The sequence below is a fragment of the Myxine glutinosa genome, chromosome 11, assembly GCF_964187855.1.
Source record: "Myxine glutinosa chromosome 11, kmMyxGlut1.1, whole genome shotgun sequence".
NCBI classification, from domain to species: Eukaryota; Metazoa; Chordata; class Myxini; order Myxiniformes; family Myxinidae; genus Myxine; species Myxine glutinosa.
This window is the reverse complement of record NC_136271.1, coordinates 24,998,782-25,020,070: the sequence shown is the minus strand read 5'-3', so window position 1 is coordinate 25,020,070 and position 21,289 is coordinate 24,998,782. Positions and strand designations below refer to the sequence as shown.

The 21,289-nt window shown below is 45.7% G+C and overlaps 1 protein-coding gene across 1 annotated transcript in view; it reads left to right on the top strand.

The window, feature by feature from the left end:
* The window catches only part of DCAF11 (DDB1 and CUL4 associated factor 11), a 47,345-nt gene that overhangs the window by 20,485 nt on the left and 5,571 nt on the right, over positions 1-21,289 (top strand). Inside the window, exons 11-13 of the mRNA XM_068130363.2 lie at positions 668-821; positions 3,353-3,505; positions 3,861-3,967. Of these exons, the coding sequence (XP_067986464.1) occupies positions 668-821; positions 3,353-3,505; positions 3,861-3,967 (414 nt within the window). The remainder of the gene's footprint in view (positions 1-667; positions 822-3,352; positions 3,506-3,860; positions 3,968-21,289) is intronic.

Genomic DNA, 21,289 nt, shown 5'->3' with positions numbered 1-21,289 from the left:
ATATTCCTGGAAAATGCCATGAATGTCAGGGCAGCATTTCAATGGGAAAAAGGGGGATAGGTTCCCGGCGGTTTGCGATTCAGAAGGGAAAATTAAAAAAAATATTGTGGAAAAATCGTGAATACGCAAAGCATCAAATGATATCAGCAGAAATATCATGCCTTGGGAAATCCCTTATTTTTCAGTTATATTTATAAAAAATAAAATAATAGCGATTACCGAAGTACCAGTGCTTCATACAGGATGCATATGATCATATTAAACCTCTCCAGTCACCTAGTCAAGTTGTCGAACTACGTGATCATGAACCTTCTCAAATAAAATACAATTTGAAATTTTACTTGTGTACATGAAACTTGTGTTCATTGAAATTTAAACAAGACAAATGTAAAAATGGAGATTGCCACAATGCCACATCCATGCTGCACAAAATCACCCCTTCAGCCAAACAAATAAACCATATTGTCCCTTACAAATAAACCATATTGTATCCATTCGGCTATGCCTAAAAGGCAGTATATTCACCTCCTCCATACACCTGAGACATTCTAGATTATCATTTGCAAAATAATATGGTTGCTCAAAACTTTAAGGGTGCTGTATAATGTTTGGTAAATTCATCACATCGTTTCTTTCCTTATGCTTGCGTGGTACTACTGTGCTCCAGGGAGATTCACGGTACCTCATCTCAAACTCAAAGGATCAGACAATAAAATTGTGGGACGTGCGGCGCTTCTCACCGAAAGAAGGCCTTGATGCCTCGTGGAATGCAGTCACACAGCAGAACTGGGACTATCGTTGGCAGAGAGTGCCCTCATGCTGTCAGTCCACCTCTAACTGAGTTTCTCTGCACAACTCTTATTCCCCTCTACTCAACACACCACAACAGTATAATATGTTCACAATACTTAGAACATTGTGCTACTCTTAGGCATAGGTGGGCATCGTTACTCAAAAAAGTAACTTCGTTACCCGTTTCTCCGTTACTCAAAAAAGTAACTTCGTTATCCGTTACTCCGTTACAAAAAGCAACGGAAGTTACCGTTACTCTGTTACTCCGCTACTTTTATTAAATAAAGTCAAAGAAATGCCGGAAAGCGTATTTTTTTATTATACAAAGGGACGAAAAAAAAAAAGCGCTTAAAAAGGTTAAAAACAGAGCTTATCGGTGACGATGTTCACTCCTTGACATCCTGCTCCAACTGGTTTGTGAAAGACTTGGGCCAAAACCTTTCCATGGAGGAACCCAAAAGAAGGATGGCAATAATATTGGGGTCATTAAAGTAGTAGTAGTAGTTGTAGTAGTCGTAGTAGTTGTTGTTGGTTTTTGTTGGTTTTGTTGTTGCTGTTTGTTTTGTTGATTTTGTTGGTTTTTGGTTTGGTTTGTTTTTGTTTGTTTTATGAATGCTCACTAAAAGTAGCAGAGCACCTTGTGACTTTTACACATTCAACATTATATTCCTGTCAGAATTCATTAATTTCCTTTCTTATGCAGTGTCCCCTGTAGGTCAGATCAATAATTTGTAATTTGTTCAATGTCCTGGCGATAGCTTGCCTACTCTTTGTGAAGGACACTGTATGATTCATGTCTACCAAGTAACAGATGTAACAGATTCACGTAACAGATGGGACGCCTAGTTTAACGTCCATCCGAGGTTCCACACACACATTGATGCCTCGTCCTGCCTGTTAGACACCAGGATGACAGCTTGTAGCTGGTTTGGGATTCCAACCCAGGCTAGACAGCCTGAAGGCGAGACTTAAAATGTCTATCCGGTAGTAGTGCTTGCAATATGTGCAGTTCCATCATTATTCAATGTAATTAGCGTCCCAGTTTAATTCGTTCATAACTACAGCCGATTATTTTTCTGTCCCATAAATTCTTGAGTTCTGTAAAATAAATTTGCACAAGACTCACGACTTGATGAATCTGATACATGACAGGTTGTCTTCAAGATAGATTGCACAATAGAGGCCGAAAATAATAAATCAAAATTTATAATGAAGGAATCCAATTCCTACAAACTAGAAAGCATCTGAAAATGCAAAGCCTGTCCGCCACCGTTTGTATTCGTCTTTGCATTCTTCTTCCATATGCTCAAAATAATGAAAACAGTTTTAAAAAAAATACAAACTGAAAATTGATGATTTTGTGCAGCCTTGACCTTTTAACTTTAGATCTTAAAAAAAAACAATCAGCTTCTAGCTTTTGATTGGTGAACTAATTCAGTGACCCAATTTGCAAATTCTGTATATTTCAGGTCAATCGGGTGAAAATTGGTGATTTTGGCATGCTGTAGGTGGCGGTTGCCCTGTAATTAAAGCATAAATGTATCCATTGAATTAAGTGTTTCTTGCGGACAGTAGTTAATTTAAGTACAAAGAAACGTTAAAAAAGCAAGTACGCTAAATATAATCTTTTTTACGTTATTTACCTTGAGGAACATGAGACGCTCCAAGCTGGCATCGGAGAGGGTGGCTCTCTTTGCCCTGATGACGTCCTTGCCCATGGAAATGAGGCGCTCCACGGAGGCGCTGGAAGGGACGGCCGTGTTGTATTTGGCGAAGACGCGCATCAGGACTGGCTCCTTGCGGAAGGCCATGTCCATCAGCTTGTCATCCTTCAAGACAAGTTAAGTTGGACGATAGAGAAACGATGCTGCTGCTGCTAAGAAGTAAGAACAATGCAGAACTGAAGTTCTGAACACGGAACGGAAATGGAAGTCAACTATCACCGCAGCTCAGCTTCATTTGTATCGGCGCACGCTATTGGTTGTTGGCTATTCAAGCGGCCAAAAATTAGCGAACTAACGGAGTAGCGGACCAAAAATTAACTTCCGTTACTTGGTCCGTTACAGTAAAAAAAAAGTTACGGGTCCGTGACTCCGTTACTCAAAAAAGTAACTTCGTTAGTAACGGGGTAACGGAGTAACGGACCGGTGCCCACCTATGCTCTTAGGGCATTATTTCAACTCGGTCTTTTCTGGTATTTCCGGAAGACAATAAATTGATTGGAGAATGCACATGATGAATAAAAAATATAGATAAACTGGAAAACAGCAGAAAAGGTTTTTTTGTTTTTTTTTAAGGCAAAAATATAAGTAAATAAACAACGGGTTAGGATATAATTTTATTTTTCTTCTTCCAAGTGTTTGCAATATTGATAATAAAAGGAACTTGTCATGTAATTTCACCTTGAAACTCGTTTTGCACGTTTTCGTTTTTTTGTGTATTTTTACAACGAAATATTTTAATTTTTCTCATTTCAATGAAAGTCATATGTCCGGAATACTTTTTATTCTCACGCTCATCATCCCAACTCCATTTTGTCCAAATTATATCTTCATTTCAGCACTGAAGAAGCACAAACTTCGAGGAGACACATCGGTGATGACATATCGAGGACATGGTGTTCTCCACACGCTAATTCGGTGTCGATTTAGCCCAAGCTGCAGTACTGGGCAACGCTACATCTACACTGGCTGCTCTACCGGCCGTGTCATCAGTAAGAAACGAATGGAGATTTGATTGCGTAATCTAAGAGAAGAATCTCAATATTACATGAACTGAAAGCCATGTGGAAGGTTGTACTTTAATTACGGAAATGGCAGGGACATTGTGAAAGCATATTTAAGACGACTTGAGATTCAAACTGTAACTTTTGGGTAGCAAAACAAACTTGATAGAGCTTATAATCCAGCTTTTCCTCCCCCCACGACACACACACACACACACACACACACACACACACACACACACACACACACACACACACACACACACACACACACACACACACACACACACACACTTTTAATCAATCTAGTTTTTTGTTTTTTTGGTATTTCATTGTGCTGCAGTTTATGACTTGCTCTCCGGACGAATAGTGCATCAGCTGCACGGACATTCAGCATGTGTACGGGACGTGCATTGGCACCCATATGAGCCCATCATCACAACTTCCTCGGTATGACGATGAACACTTGTGTCCGAGACAATAAATTGCATGACTTCCATATTTTTGCTTTTCTCCAAATTTGCTCTACATTTTCTCATATTATTACTTTCAATAACTCACCATTAATGTGTGTAGCCAGATGCGTAGCCACTTACGTAGCCAACGTATAATTGGGTGTCATCTTTTATTATGTATGAAAAAAGAGTTCCCACCTCACACCCATACCCTTTCTGTTTCCATTCCCATGTTTGTGATTTATTTTTGATATATAAAGTCTAGGCTCCTGGAAAAGTGATAAAACAGAACAGAACAGCTAAAACAGACTGGGAAACAGGAGAACACACCAACAGCAGTGTAGATAAGCACAACAGAGGGACATTGGAGGAAAATGGGCAAACGGAAGAACAAGACAAAGGAGAAGAGTTTAGGAAAAACACAGGTGGTTAATAAGCTTAATACAAGCTCATGCACAACAAATAAGGAGCCGATAGAACAGGAAGGGAAAATGGAACATAAGGAGTAATGGAATGAATAAATGGAAAGGTGAGTGGAGATAGGTGAGAGAAAACACCTGTAAAGGAAGGGGAGATGTGTTGAGCTTAAAACAGATCATTAGTAGGAATGGAGGATGATGACCTGACGAGGTAAACAGCCTTCTTGAAACTGAAAGGAACAGTGAGATTGAACAGACAGAGTTTGTTCCACAGGTGGGGAGAAACGTTTGGAGCATTGCAAATAATTATGGAAACGTAATATGCTTACATGAGTCATAAATGTGTACTTATTACTAGGTGGTAAAAGTATTATTGGTACAAATGATTATTGCAAAAAATGGAAATAATTATGATATGGCAGTAGTATTTGGTACATGAACCCTTTGCTTTACACAAAATATCGCACCTCGTTATCATTCTGCCATCTAGTCTTATTCTCTATAATAATACACTTGTCAATCCATCTGTCCCTCCACCACATATCCTGAGATGACAGAATCTCACAAGATTGTGAATTCAATGTTCTTTCGTCATTTATTTTTAATATTGTGTGTGTATAGGCAACCAGACAAGCTAGCGTAATGGGTGGTGTGCGCGCTCTGAGTCTATGAGGTCGGTGGTTCAAACCCTGGCCGAGTCGTATCAAGGACTTTTAAAATGGTACGTGCTGCTTCCTTGCTTGACGCTTAGCATTTGAAAGGATAGAGCACAGACAAACAATGCGATGAAGGCAACGGCAAACCATCCAGTATAACTCTTGCCAAGAAACTGCTTCGGCAATACCAACGCTCTGTAACAGTTTTTGGTATATAAAGTCTTGCCTCCTGGAGCAGCGAGAACACATTGGAAAACAGGGGAACACACCAACTTGGCTTTGTGTTCAAGACAATATATATACACATATATATATATATATATATACAGTGGGGAGAACAAGTATTTGATACACTGCCGATTTTGCAGGTTTTCCCACTTACAAAGCACGTCAAGGTCTGTAATTTTTATCATAGGTACACTTCAACTGTGGAAGACGGAATCTAAAACAAAAATCCTGAAAATCACATTGTATGATTTTTAAGTAATTAATTTGCATTTTATTGCATGAAATAAGTATTTGATACATCAGAAAAACAGAACTTAATATTTGGTACAGAAACCTTTGTTTGCAATTACAGAGATCAGACGTTTCCTGTCGTTCTTAACCAGGTTTGCACACACTGCAGCAGGGATTTTGGCCCACTCCTCCATACAGATCTTCACCAGATCCTTCAGGTTTCGGGGCTGTCGCTGCGCAACACAGACTTTCAGCTCCCTCCAAAGATTTTCTATTGGGTTCAGGTCTGGAGACTGGCGAGGCCACTCCAGGACCTTGAGATGCTTCGTACGGAGCCACTCCTTAGTTGCCCTGGCTGTGTGTTTCGGGTCGTTGTCATGCTGGAAGACCCAGCCACGCCCCATCTTCAATGCTCTTATTGAGGGAAGGAGATTGTTGGCCAAGATCTCGCGATACATGGCCCCATCCATCCTCCCCTCAATACGGTGCAGTCGTCCTGTCCCCTTTGCAGAAAAGCATCCCCAAAGAATGATGTTTCCACCTCCATGCTTCACGGTTGGGATGGTGTTCTTGGGGTTGTACTCATCCGTCTTCGTCCTCCAAACACGGCGAGTGGAGTTTAAACCAAAAAGCTCTATTTTGGTCTCATCAGACCACATGACCTTCTCCCATTCCTCCTCTGGATCATCCAGATGGTCATTGGCAAACTTCAGACGGGCCTGGACATGCGCTGGCTTGAGCAGAGGGACCTTGCGTGCGCTGCAGGATTTTAATCCATGACGGCGTAGTGTGTTACTTATGGTGTTCTTTGATACTGTGGTCCCAGCTCTCTTCAGGTCATTGACCAGGTCCTGCCGTGTAGTTCTGGGCTGATCCCTCACCTTTCTCATGATCATTGAGGCTCCACGAGGTGAGATCTTGCATGGAGCCCCAGACCGAGGGAGAGTGACTGTCATCTTGAACTTCTTCCATTTTCTAATAATTGCGCCAACAGTTGTTGCCTTCTCACCAAGCTGCTTGCCTATTGTCCTGTAGCCCATCCCAGCCTTGTGCAAGTCTACAAATTTGTCCCTGATGTCCTTAGACAGCTCTCTGGTCTTGCCCATTGTGGAGAGGTTGGAGTCTGATTGATTGAGTGTGGACAGGTCTGGAGACGGCTTTGCGGTCGGTCGGAGACGGTCTGGAGACGTCTTTTATGCAGATAACGAGTTCAAACAGGTGCAGTTAATACAGGTAATGAGTGGAGAATGGGAGGGCTTCTTAAAGAAAAAACTAACAGGTCTGTGAGAGCCGGAATTCTTACTGGTTGGTAGGTGATCAAATACTTATTTCATGCAATAAAATGCAAATTAATTACTTTAAAATCATACAATGTGATTTTCAGGATTTTTGTTTTAGATTCCGTCTTCCACAGTTGAAGTGTACCTATGATAAAAATTACAGACCTTTACGTGCTTTGTAAGTGGGAAAACCTGCAAAATCGGCAGTGTATCAAATACTTGTTCTCCCCACTGTATATATATATACATATGTGTATATATATATATATATATATATATATATATATATATACTAATATATATATATATATATATATATATATATATATATATATACACTAATATATATATATACAGTGGAACCTTGACTTACGAGTTTAATTCGTTCCGTGACCGAGCTCGTAACTCAAATTGCTCGTATCTCAAATCAAATTTCCCCATTGAAATGCATTGAAATGCTATTAATCCGTTCCAGCCCCCAAAAAACCACACCAATTTTTTTTGTTACGTGTTTTTAAATAAGAAAAATGTACTTTATAAATAACAAATAATGTATAAACAAGCACGACCTCGTATATACTGTACATAATAAAAGACAATGTAAAGAAATAAACTGGTTTTATTAAGTGTATTTACCTTGAAGATCAGACGAAGATGCTGGCGGAGGTGGAGGGGATAACTTTTGCCTTTTTCGCCACACTTTCCTCGCTTTCACTTGCAGGGCGTTTCAATAAAAACCTGTCCAACGAGGCTTGTTTCTTCCTCCCTTTCAAAATGTTTCGAAAATGAGTGAGGCAAGTGTCGTTACACAGCGCCAACGCCAAAATAACCGAAATGCGAAAACTAAAATGCAGCGCTATACGATAGAGATACTGTACGTGCACGGCAGGCAAGATAACCACGTGACCAGAACCCACCTGGCGGCAAAACTCAAAATAACCGAAATGCGAAAACTAAAATGCAGCGCTATACGATAGAGATACTGTACGTGCACGGCAGGCAAGATAACCACGTGACCAGAACCCACCTGGCGGCAAAACTCAAAATAACCGAAATGCGAAAACTAAAATGCAGCGCTATACGACAAAGATACTGTACTTGAACGGCAAGATAACCACGTGACCGGGTGGCGAAAGCTCGTAACTCGGATCTCGGCTCGCATCTCAAAGCAATAAACCGCCGGAGCGACGGCTCGTATCTCGAAAAACTCGTAAGTTGGGGCACTCGTAAGTCAAGGTTCCACTGTACTAATATATATATATATATATATATATATATATATATATATATATATATATATATATATATATATATATATATATATATATATATATATATACTGTATATATATATATATATTAGGCTCAAGGACTAATATATATATGTATATATATATATATATATATATATATATATATATATATATCTTAGTCCTTGAGCCCAGACCCCAATTTTCACATATTGGTACCACCCAGAGGGACCAAACCAAATTGCTATTTTCAGCTTGCTATATGTCCCTAGTTTACATTTTGGTATGATAGCCTTTGTAGATGAGTAGCTTAATGGTGGTTATCACCTCATATGTAAACATACCCTGCGCAAAAAAGACGAAACACGTTTTTCCTTGTACTTTACTCTAAGAATGACAACTTTATTAAGATAGTTAGGAAAGAGTCAAAAGTACATTTTGAGTTATTTTTCAGTAGAAAACAATCTTAAAATGTGTCTTTTTATGAACTGGGATGTTTCACACACTTGAAGGTAAATTGAAATAAATGTGTTCATACACTCAATGTTGTTACTTCTGGCAATGTCATTTCAAAGAACTTTTTATATTTACATGGATTCACACCCTTATTCTGTTTAGAAAAGCCTAAATAATAAAATAAAACCAATATGTCACTTATCATGTCATCACTTAATAACCCAAGTCAAAATTGAAATTTCTGTTACCGTGATACACACTCTCATACATGACTGTACACTGCCAAGTTAATCAGTGTCATCATCAGTGTCCGAGTCTGACAACTCTACTTCCAGCTCTTTTTCTCTGGCTTGGTTGGTGCAGGTTTGTAGTTTGCACATGTCTGTGCACTTCAAGCTATATGGCAGGCAGGTACAGTCTGGTAGTTTGCATGAGCGCACACATTTGCAGGACAGCAACTGGAGCACAGCTTCTGGTGCAGGTGATCCACGCATCCACTGCACAGCAAGCTTGCCCTCTTCATCTGTGGTCCAACCACAGTCCTTGGGGTCAGGGATGAATGGGTGACTCTGCAAACATCTCCTCCAGATGGCCGCTTGATAGTTCGCACGGAGGGCATGCAGGAAGAGACAGTCCTCACAGGGAGGCAGCTGGCTAGACTCCACTTCACCACGTCTCGCACAGAACAGTTGGTAGCGAAGCTTGTTGACTGTGGCAGTCTGTGCAGAAGGCATGTAGAGATGGCAGGTGACCTTTTGGAGTTTACTGAACAGCTCCCCAGATACCTCCCATGACTGACCAAGTTCAGCAAAGGCCTCCAGATAGGTCTTGTCAGACTTCATTCGCTTGAAGGCAGCCAACTTGCCACGTCCAGCAAATGCGCTGACTGTATCACAGCCTGTGTAGCCATGCATACCAATCAGTGCCTCACACACCTCACCTCCCAGAGCATGGCTCAGCTTCTGGATGTCAAGGTATCTTGTCCTGGCCTTGGTTCCGCACTTCATGTACATGGGACATGGGATGGACTTGGCAACAGCCAGGCACAGCACGAGGACATCTGTGTCTTCTGCACTGATCACAACGGACCTGATGCCAGATTCTGCTGCATGAACATCATGTAGTAAGATGCGGGTGTCAGCTTCTTCCTGTGAGGACTTTAGCTCTGTGGCCTCCTCCCAGTGCTCTTTCGACAGTTTGTAACATTGATGTCCACAGGTCACATACAGTAACTTGCTGTCAAGCTTCTGCCTGTGTTCTGGCCCCTTCCACGTCTGCACAAGGAACTCGATCAAGCTGGTCTTGTTAGATGAACTGGAGATGAACTTTCTCCACTGTTGAATGTTGTGCCCAGGTGCTATGGTCTTGAACTGCAATGCTGTGTCTCCACCCCTGTTGACCCTTTCCGCATTTTTGATGGATGTGTCTCTGTAGACATCGAAGACGACATCAATGCGGTGGCTCTTTCCACCTTCGTGGAGGACTTGAGACAGTGCTGATTCTGCCAGCTGTGAGAAGGTCTTTTCATTTCCTTTCAGTTTATGGACTAGGCTCATCCCATCAATGACTGTTGCTGAGGGCTCTGGGATGACTTCTGCTGGAGAAACATTCTTTTCCAACTCCCTGGCAAGGGCAGCTTTGTTGGTCTTGCGGAGAGACCCATCACCATTGGCCAGAGCCCATGGCAGGGGCCCCAGTGGATGAAGCCAGCACGTCACTCATGTGTAGTTTCCTGCTTTCGGCAACAAGTATCATCTGGCCAAACAGTTTCCTGTCAGCTTTGATGACTACTTCTTTGGCAGAGCTTTTACTACATGACTTCTTTCTGATGTCTGAAAACGTCTTCAGCTTCTTCTTTGACATCTTGTCATGAAACGTTGTAGCTGGGGCAGCTGCTTCCAAGCGCTCTTGTTTGAATGTTTGATATGCCTCCTCTCCTACCTTGCGGGCGTCGAGAAGGTCCTTGGCAACTTCTGCTGGGGCCACCGCACCAGTTGACAGACTGACAAGCTCTCCATGGTCAAGGTTGAATGGATTCAACCAGCTGGTTTCCATCAGTGGAACCATGGACTGGATGTCAGCCTCATCTCTTCTGATTCTTGGCATCTGTAGGTCAGGATGACTGAAGTTGTCATGTTGGCCTACATGAACCATGTCCCTTAGCTGTCTCATATAAGTGCTTCGGTACTCAGATGCCAGGTAGTATCTAGCCACAGCTCCAGGTTTCAGGCTGAACCCTTTTGTGCCTCCAGGTGTCTGGGTGTCCTTGTTGACAGTCTCTTCGATCGTCTGGTCCACAGGTATCCGCCCAAAGGGATTCTTGCAGCCGATCTGCACAGAAAACCCACCTTGCATAAAGTGGGCATGGATGTCAGGATGTTCGATGGGTAGCCGAGACATTGTGGCATAGTAGTAGGTCAGGAACCGGGCGTAGTTCACCTTGTCATAGGCAAAGCACCAGGGAATCATCTCTCGAATAGCTGCCAGGTGAAGCATCCAGTTACCTTCTCGAGATGCTCGTATGAGGCCCAGCATAATCTCAACCATGTCTAGGTAAGACATCCAGAAGGCTGCAAGGCTGTTCTCATCTCTGAGGGAGTTCAGGTAGGTTTCGAACAGCTCCAAGATACGTGTGCATGATTCATCCTGAAGCAGGTCCTGGAAGGATGCTTGGCAAACATTGTTGTGGAACTCTCCAATGCTCTTCAGGGCTTCTTCTAGGTGTTGGCTGTCTTCAGGATGAGTGTTCTCTATCCACAGAAGGAAGCCTTTCCAGGCAAGCCTCATCAGTGCTTCATATGCAGTCTTGTGTGCTCTAACTGCCCGGTTGTACCTGCGACCTTCCATCAGCCCAGCCACAGACCCTTCTGCATTGACACCTGATTCAACAAACACATCTCTGAGTCCTGCATCTTCAAATCTCTTCCCTAGGATGGACAGGAGGTTGCAGAATGTGTGGAAGACGCCCATCCTGATGATGATGTTCTTGAATTTGTCATGTTTCCACACTATCTCAGCAGCCTTGGCAAAGAGTGCTTGGTCAAACACACAGACGATCTTGTTGAGCTGTAAGGACTGCATGAAGCCAAGTGTTTGCTCCAGTACGTCATTCACAGTTGACATCTCAGTTGCAGGAGCATTGATTGTGGGAAGGTAGCTCACAGTGTCCTGGATCACTGTCACATCATTGCGGATCTGGATGTTGAACCCTGTCCAGCTGCTTATGGTCTGGTTCTCAGGATCTGACATTCGAGTCAGGAGCCATACATGGTTCTTCTTCTTTGCATCTTGAACTTCTTTGTTTGTGTCGGAATCAAGGGTCTCAGTCTTAGGTGGCCCAGTTCGCTGTCCAACATTGTAGGTTGGTAGCATCAATGGGGCAGGACTGATGCTCCTCTTCTTGGATTTGCTGACTGCAGGCAGGACCTTCTGTGGCATGGGCCCTGCAACTTTTGGTTGGACAGCAATGCCATTGACCCTGTGAGAGGTGCCTTCTCCACTCAGTGTCTCTTCAAGACGGTCAATGTTATCCCAGGCCAGGGTGGTAAACACACCAGGATGCATGTCTTCTGGCAGTGGTATGTCCTCTGCTGAGCGTTCCAGCTTCTGGACACAAAGAGCTGTGTCAATCTCCTCTACTTGGGAGTAGGAAATAGCATGGCCAAGACGATTCAGACTTTGTATCAGTTCTGTGTTTCCTGTCAGTGACTTCACAGCAAATGGGAGGAGTATGTGCTTGGGTGGCTTAGTCTTGCCACAGGTGACAGCAAAGACTAGATCACTGCCAAAAGAAGCAGCAAGACGCTGGACTCTTTCAGAGGGATTTGCACACTCAGTATCCCCAGTCAGCAGGGTATACAGGAACTTTGTGACAGCTTCAGGGATGACACTTTTCTGTGTATCAGGTGGCCATGACTGTTGGACATCTTGTTTCTTGATCTGATTCCTCAGCTGTATGGCTGCTTTGGTGAGGACATCCATGGATTTGATAGACTGTGCTTCACGTAGATCTTGCTTCATGTTGTGGGCTTCCTTGACAAGGTCATCTATTGACAGGCTGTCTGGATAGAGAAGCACCCTTCCTTTCTCATTTGAGACAAAGTGAAGTGACCCTTCCAGCTCACTTTCAAGCTTGCGACGAACATGCTTCTTTGTCGAGGGTTTGATCTTGGTGATGCCATGGGAGTTCATGGATCTCTCAAGCCTGGCTGTGAGGTCTGTTAAAGGCAATATTTCAGGGTTTGGGAGGAAATCAGTCCTCACATGCATGAACAGTTCCTCATAGGCTTGTCTCTCTGTCTCCTCATAATCTGCTGCCTCACTCTCTTCCTGTTGTACTTCTGAAGAGCTGGTAGAAGACACTCGTCTTGTGTACTCTTTGTAGCACGTCTTGTGGTAATTCCCCTCTGCGGCAACTAGGTCTCTGCTCAGCAATGCAAGCACTCTTAGATCACATTTCTTTATTGCCGCCTTGCGGATGGTGTCGTCTGCTCGTAACTCAAGACACTGCATAAGAGGTTCCCTTGATTTTTGTCCTTTGATGTATTTCCGCTTCTGGCAGAAGATGCAGATCTTGTCATACAGTCTTGAAGTAGGCCTACTTGGTGCATCCCTGGTCCTGGATGAGGATCTTTGGAGAGGATCGAGTCCAAAGACTTCTTCATGGTAAACATGCTGCGGCATTTGCGATGGTACTGTACCTGAGGTACTTCCCCTTCTTTTAGTCCTTTTGCCAAGTCAAGGACTGGGGCATGCTGTCTGATCTCTGCAGCCCGGAGCAAAGCCTTCCATGAATCCAGGTCCCTCAATGTCACCAGGGAACCAGAGTCATCGTCTGAGCAATGAATAAGACAGTTTGTGCACGGCCGCTTCTTCGGCAGGGTGGTACCTTGATCCATCGACATCACTCTGATCACTGAACAACACTATCTGCAACATACAAAAAGATAATATTGGTTAAGATATTAGTTTTGAAAGAAAAGATAATATAAGTATAATTGGTGAAAGAAAACCGCTTAAATCTACCTGTAATTCAAAATGTTAAGTTTCCAGCTGAAGATAAATACAATTATTGCAGGCAGTAAACACAATACAATGTAAAAAATAGTGTGAATCACATTTATTTTGCTTTTTAATCAAAAGGAAATAACCTTATTTGCATTGTTTTAATCCACATTGGTGGAGATAGAAATTTGACACTGGCGTATCTTTCATTTTTTGCAAATTACACAATGGCGCTAATGACAAAAAAATGAGTTTTAAAAATTATTGACAAAGCTACCTATCTCAAAAGGCTATCATATCGTATTACACTCATATCAACCCTATAAACATTTTAGTACTACTTTGGTTTGGTCCCCCCAGGTGGTACCGATATCTGCTCTGGCCCATGGACGATATTGTCGCGTAACCGTGATTAACACCACAGTTACGGATGACCGATTGCGAGACTTTACACTCCCGAGGCGAAAACTCAATGGCGGACTCAAGTTCAACACCAACGCGCGGAAGGCCAGACGCAGCGAAGGCTCCGCAACCTTATCTATTAAAATGAAACACCCAGGAAACTGCGTTCAAATATGTACAGAAAATAATATAAGGATTTATTATTTTAAAGTAATTACAGTGAAAAAAACACGCGCCGGTAATACTAATAACTAAATCGGGACGTCCCCACACGACTGATATCAAACACAAACGAGGGAGATTAATCACGAAAATAACACGTCCCGTCGTTCAAAATATACGCGGAGATCGGGCTTATCTGTCTTTGTCGTCTTGTATTGTTGGTGTCCAGCACCGCTCCTTCCGGCCCGATCGCACACCACGAGGCCCCTCGCTCCAAGCACCACGCGTCCGACGCAGGCCAGCGGCTCCACTTGACCAGGGACAGGAAGGACTCCTTTCAACTCCACTCGACTCGACGCGGGAGTGCTGGCAGCCAAGTGCCAACGAACTGCTCAGTGCCAACTGGGTGTGCTCTCGTGTGTCTCCTGCGACTCCCTACAACCCGAACTGCACTCGACTTGCGACTGGAATGGCGTGTCCTCTCCAACTCTCCACCACCGCTCAACTCTCTGGTGCCTGCCTGCGTCTGCCAGTGCCTGCCACGAACTCAACTCAACTCAACTGCGACGCAACTCAACTCAACTGCCCGCGTCTGCTCAGAGAGACTCAACTCTTGAAATGGCGTCCGACCGTCGCCTATATTGGTGGCCGATGACGTCACATTGCGCACTCCTCAGCCAATCAAAGCCTCCCGCGACTCCTGACATCTCCCCCGTTACGCGACCCTGCGGTCCTGGCATAACACGTGCCGGCCAGGTTTGTAGGCCTTTGGAGGTGTACACGGTGGCGGCCAATCGTGGTGGTGTTTTTGACCTGGTTTCCTGTCAATTTAATACGAAGTCCTTGTCAGGGAAAGGGGATTATTTAATGTTGCGCTAAGGACCTAACTAATGTTTATGTGGTTTGCAGTGCCATAATGGACAAAGGTTTGATTACTAGGTGATACTCACAGGGGCGTTACCTTTAATCCCTCACTATTTAACACTCGAATCTCCAGGTAGATCCACACTCATACATCTTACCCCGACAACCGCCTGAACATCAATAACTTATTACATGTAGAGTCCCTGTCACGACAGCCGAATACCTACCTATTCAGATCTACCTAGCTCTAGATGTTGCATTACCAAATTCATAACACAGCCCCCCCCCCTGGAACCGTAGCTCCTGCAAGGTTCACCGCAGGGCTACCATTCCAGCCTTAACACTTACTGTCACACACTTAATTAACCTACGAAATAAATCAGGAAGGGCTGTGGGAAGTGAGTCGGACTACCTACCTACACTTCCTTAACATGCTGAACCCCTTAACCATCATGCAAGTATGTACATCTTCTTCGTTGTTCCTGTGGAGGGAGGAAACAACAACACACAACACTAACTTAACCACAAAACTTAACCATCTTTCCAAAACTCAAAACTCTAACCTTTGTACATACCCCGGTCTACAGACCGCGTCCCCCGGTGGATGCCACAAGACTCAACCTTACCTGCGGGGCCATCCCCAATGCATCCCCCCTAAATTTCCACGGGCCCTGTCCAGATGTTACAGGTGAGTGACACGGCTCGGTGGATTTCGCCCACATTCATGCAACACAGACCCCTTAACCACTCATTCTCATTCCATAGGTCATCAAGGCATTTCAAAAATCAACAAAGCACTTATTCCCAATACACCCCCTGCAGGACCATGGCATTGATGTCATTCACGTGTGTGTGCATTCCTCAACTAGGCAGCGGGGAGGTACCGCACAAAAGATGGTGGGGGCGCATCAGGCTGTGGTGCCCGCAGTCCCAAAAACAAGTCAACCGACTTACAAATTCATTGCCCCCCCCCCCCCCTTTACCTCTTGGCCCCGTGACAGCCCAACAGCCCCTTTCCGCCGTTACCTCGCCGGTGAGGGTCTCCACACACACCAGGCTCCTTTGCCTCCTGCTTTCACGCAGCAACACGGGTCACCGGGGGACTTCCTCACCCCGCGGCGCCCAACCAGACCCTCCACCGACGAGCTCCAATTTCCAGTTACCACCGGCTGCCAGGGGTAATTGCCGCAGAGGGGGGCCCGCAGGCATCGCTCCTCAGAGCTTGCTCTGTACCTGCGGACACACACACCTTCCCCACCCACAAGACCCCAAAACACTCTTCCTCCCCCACTGCCATTCAATTCTCCACACAACTCAGCACAATTCAGTACAATTCCATAGATGGTGTAAAAGGTGTTACAAGGCTTGCCATGGCCTGCTACATGTGAAATTCCCCCAGTTCACATTTAAACCATCACATCTTCCCAAAAGCACATTTCCAAAAGCACAATTATCACCCCTCATTATCTCCAATAATCATCACACACTCTCCAGGTTCCACTCTCACGACCACATCAAAACACGTAACCACAATACAAAAACATACGCCACCCACAAGACACTGTGGCTCCCATTCCATCCCCTCACCGGCCATGTCATCACTCGCTCTCACCTCCCAACTCCAAATTACATGTCCCCAATTTCCCAAAGCAAATCCTGAAGCCTGGGACAGTACTCCTCAAAGCACTCACCTTAAGTGCAGGTAGTTGCAGGTTGGTCAGGTCCAAGAGTGTCATCCACCCATACAATTCCCAAAATTTCACATTGGGCCTACCAAATACTTCCAAATTTCTCTTTTGTCCCCACTACACTGGCAGGTATGTGGATCCGCATCCAACGGTGATCATCACTACACAACTACCTGTGGCCACGACAGCTCTGCACCTCTACCGTGCAAGGGTCACCGGGACAAGGTGAGCAGTCAAAACGCCAACATGGCCCATGAGTGTCCATAAGGGTGCGACCCACCATCCATCCTTCGGCCCCCCTGCGAGGAACACAGCTGCAGCAGCCCCAGCTGGCCAATGTGGTGAGCACTTGCTGCCACAACACACACTACCGCACACACAACCTCGGCCCTGGGGGGCACGGTCGCAGTGCGTGGCATCCCTACAGCCACGTCCCCTGCACCTCCCCATCATCCCCCAGTCCGACTACAGAACTGCAGCCCCCCAGTGCTCACCCACACTTGACCACACCAAGGTCCAGTCAACAGCCATGCTCCACCAGGAGACCCACCCAGAAGACATGGTCCACACACCTCGGACACGCACAGCACCACGTTGACCCTCAGGCTACACAACTACATCCCCATCATCCCGCGTCCCAAATATCAGCACAGTTGCCCCCGCAACCAGTTGAAAGCTGTGTCTTGCTACCCTATTAATTTCATCACAGCCTCCAACACTTTGGTCTACACACCTGGATCAATAATGGCGTCACTGTACAGTGTCCACCATGGCATTTCAAAATCCACCCTTAAATTTCCATCTAACCCACAGATTACCCATGCCAACCATTTGTCACATTTCACTCACCTCACCAAAGAAGGATGCTTTGCCATACACATGCCAGCCGAGCATGGCCCATATGCTCGGCGCGTTACACATCTCCCGATTCACATCCCCATGGCTCTCTTCCCAACCCGAGAGTCCATAAATCATAACGGAGCATCTGTGGAAGGTCACTCACACCATCACGTTCCACAGATGCCCCAATGGTTGTCCGGCAGGCTATCTCCATCCCTGTCCATTCGGTTTGACCCGCGTCCATAGACCAACCACCATGCCAGGTCACCACATGCTGGTTGTCCCAGAGTCCCTGGAGGAGAGTGCCAGGCCGCATGCCCGGGTGGTCACCACATCAGTCCCAAGCTGGCCATCTGCGGTGCCACCACCAAAGCGCGACCCACAACACCTCCCCCTAGTGGTCCTCAATAAATGCCAACCCACGCTTGAGAAACCACCTCGGACCCCTCTGGAGGTCTTAACCCCCACCAGGGTCCGGTGACCCTGCTGGCCCGAGCCACCAGCTCGGACGGCGCCCCGACGGACAAGGGACGCCACACTCCACCAGACCCCCCGTGGGACCCAGATCGTACCTCGCCACCCAAGGCTGGACCCCACGTCCAAATCTCGCCATCACAGCCCCCCAGCTGGCTGGCATACCCAAATTTTGAAAGGGGCAACTTTTGCCCGAGGCCATCACCCATGACCTCTCCATGTCCAAATCCCGCAGCCCGGGGACCAATCCCCACCATGGCTGCTCCAAATCAATTTCCCATTGTAATTTTATTTTACATTTTATTTTACAAATTTTCATTCCCATTGCCAACCCGCAGCTGCAGGGAACAACCTCTACCACCGGTTGTTCTGCCCCTCCCTGCAGTTGATCCAAATTCCCTACAGGGACCAAATCTCCAGAAGCTCTATCTCCCGATCCTCCAAGATCCAAATCCAGCCCGGAGCCAACACACTCCCCCAACTGGTTGTCCAATTTTGGAGCCTCTGTTTCCAAATAGCAGTGTACAGTGAGCGTCCCCTCGGTCATTCCAACCACCTCCTCGGACCAACTCACCTCATCTCCCAGGCTCCTTTGGGCCTGAACAAGCTCTACCTCCATGGGACTGTCACAGGTCTCCAGCCGCTGGATCAAATCATCCTCATTATTACAAATCATTCCTGGCCCCGCCAGGCTTTGATCAATATCCCCAATAAATACCTGGTCCGGCTCCATTGCACGGACCCCCAAAAACTCTACCCCCTCTTGCCTCGCACCACCGCCCTGGTGCTGCACAATTCCAAATTCATCCCCCGGTTGGGGTGTTGTGACATCCACACGGTCCCGATAAACAACCAGGCCAGAATGTGGGAAACATTCCCCATTACAACTCTCACATTCCAAATTTCCTTCCCCGCTCACCTGTGGACACTCCACGTTTACCTGCAGGCATTCCCCATCTACCTGTACACATTCCCCATCCACCTGTGCACCTGCGGTCTCCCCATCATCCCCCATTTTGTTTGCCAGCCCATCAATTGTAATACTCCATCGATCACTCATTTCCTTCATTTTGTTTGCCAGCCCATCAAGTTTATCCTCCAATCCACTTTTCGTTTCTTCCATTTTTCGAAGCAATTGACCCAACATCTGGTCGGTTGTCGGGGCCGTTCCTACTACTCCCGACTCCCCGGTGGGGGAGGGGGATAAGTTGGTGCTCGGGACGAGGGAGGTTCCAAGGCTCACCTCTGCATCTAATTCCCCTATTTCCGGCTCACTCCCGACGCTGACGGAGGCCTCGCTGCGTACTTCCATCTCGTCGACCTCCGACATCCGCTTTTCGGAAGGTCGTTCCCCGCGCGCGTATTTATTTTAATACCAAAAACACAATTTAAATTTGACGAAGACGCGATATCGCGCTCCGTATGCCCAATTGATTATTAAATTTCTCCGCCTCGCCTATACAAATTTTGCGTTCGAACGTCGGACGCAATGTACGCCCGACCGTGTCGATGTCTCGCCGCGGACAAAAAAAATTTGTCCGACGGGTTCAAATCCTACACTCCTGACACCACTTGTCGCGTAACCGTGATTAACACCACAGTTACGGATGACCGATTGCGAGACTTTACACTCCCGAGGCGAAAACTCAATGGCGGACTCAAGTTCAACACCAACGCGCGGAAGGCCAGACGCAGCGAAGGCTCCGCAACCTTATCTATTAAAATGAAACACCCAGGAAACTGCGTTCAAATATGTACAGAAAATAATATAAGGATTTATTATTTTAAAGTAATTACAGTGAAAAAAACACGCGCCGGTAATACTAATAACTAAATCGGGACGTCCCCACACGACTGATATCAAACACAAACGAGGGAGATTAATCACGAAAATAACACGTCCCGTCGTTCAAAATATACGCGGAGATCGGGCTTATCTGTCTTTGTCGTCTTGTATTGTTGGTGTCCAGCACCGCTCCTTCCGGCCCGATCGCACACCACGAGGCCCCTCGCTCCAAGCACCACGCGTCCGACGCAGGCCAGCGGCTCCACTTGACCAGGGACAGGAAGGACTCCTTTCAACTCCACTCGACTCGACGCGGGAGTGCTGGCAGCCAAGTGCCAACGAACTGCTCAGTGCCAACTGGGTGTGCTCTCGTGTGTCTCCTGCGACTCCCTACAACCCGAACTGCACTCGACTTGCGACTGGAATGGCGTGTCCTCTCCAACTCTCCACCACCGCTCAACTCTCTGGTGCCTGCCTGCGTCTGCCAGTGCCTGCCACGAACTCAACTCAACTCAACTGCGACGCAACTCAACTCAACTGCCCGCGTCTGCTCAGAGAGACTCAACTCTTGAAATGGCGTCCGACCGTCGCCTATATTGGTGGCCGATGACGTCACATTGCGCACTCCTCAGCCAATCAAAGCCTCCCGCGACTCCTGACATCTCCCCCGTTACGCGACCCTGCGGTCCTGGCATAACACGTGCCGGCCAGGTTTGTAGGCCTTTGGAGGTGTACACGGTGGCGGCCAATCGTGGTGGTGTTTTTGACCTGGTTTCCTGTCAATTTAATACGAAGTCCTTGTCAGGGAAAGGGGATTATTTAATGTTGCGCTAAGGACCTAACTAATGTTTATGTGGTTTGCAGTGCCATAATGGACAAAGGTTTGATTACTAGGTGATACTCACAGGGGCGTTACCTTTAATCCCTCACTATTTAACACTCGAATCTCCAGGTAGATCCACACTCATACATCTTACCCCGACAACCGCCTGAACATCAATAACTTATTACATGTAGAGTCCCTGTCACGACAGCCGAATACCTACCTATTCAGATCTACCTAGCTCTAGATGTTGCATTACCAAATTCATAACAATATATATATAAATTATAATATTATATATATATATATATATATATATATATATTATAATATTATATATATATATATATATATATATATATATATACAGTGAACCCTCGTTTATCGCGGGGGTTACGTTCCAGAACCCCCCGCGATAAACGAAAATCCGCGAAGTAGCGACCATATTTTTTTATTTTTTTTTATATATATTTTAAAGCATTATGAACTCCCCACACTCTTATTAACCTTTCCCATACTCTTATAAACACTTCCTATACTCTTAAACACTTTTTACGCTCTTAAACATACGTAATTTTAACAACATATAAAATTCTAATGGGTACTCACCATTGAAGATACTGTAGCTACCCATGGGTTCCCCAAGCAAGACCAGCATCAGAATCTCCTTGCTCCAGCCGGTGACGTCACCGGCGGGGATCCCCGGCGCGAGAGTGGCTGGTCACGTGACCACCGAAGCACGCCACGCTTGAGAG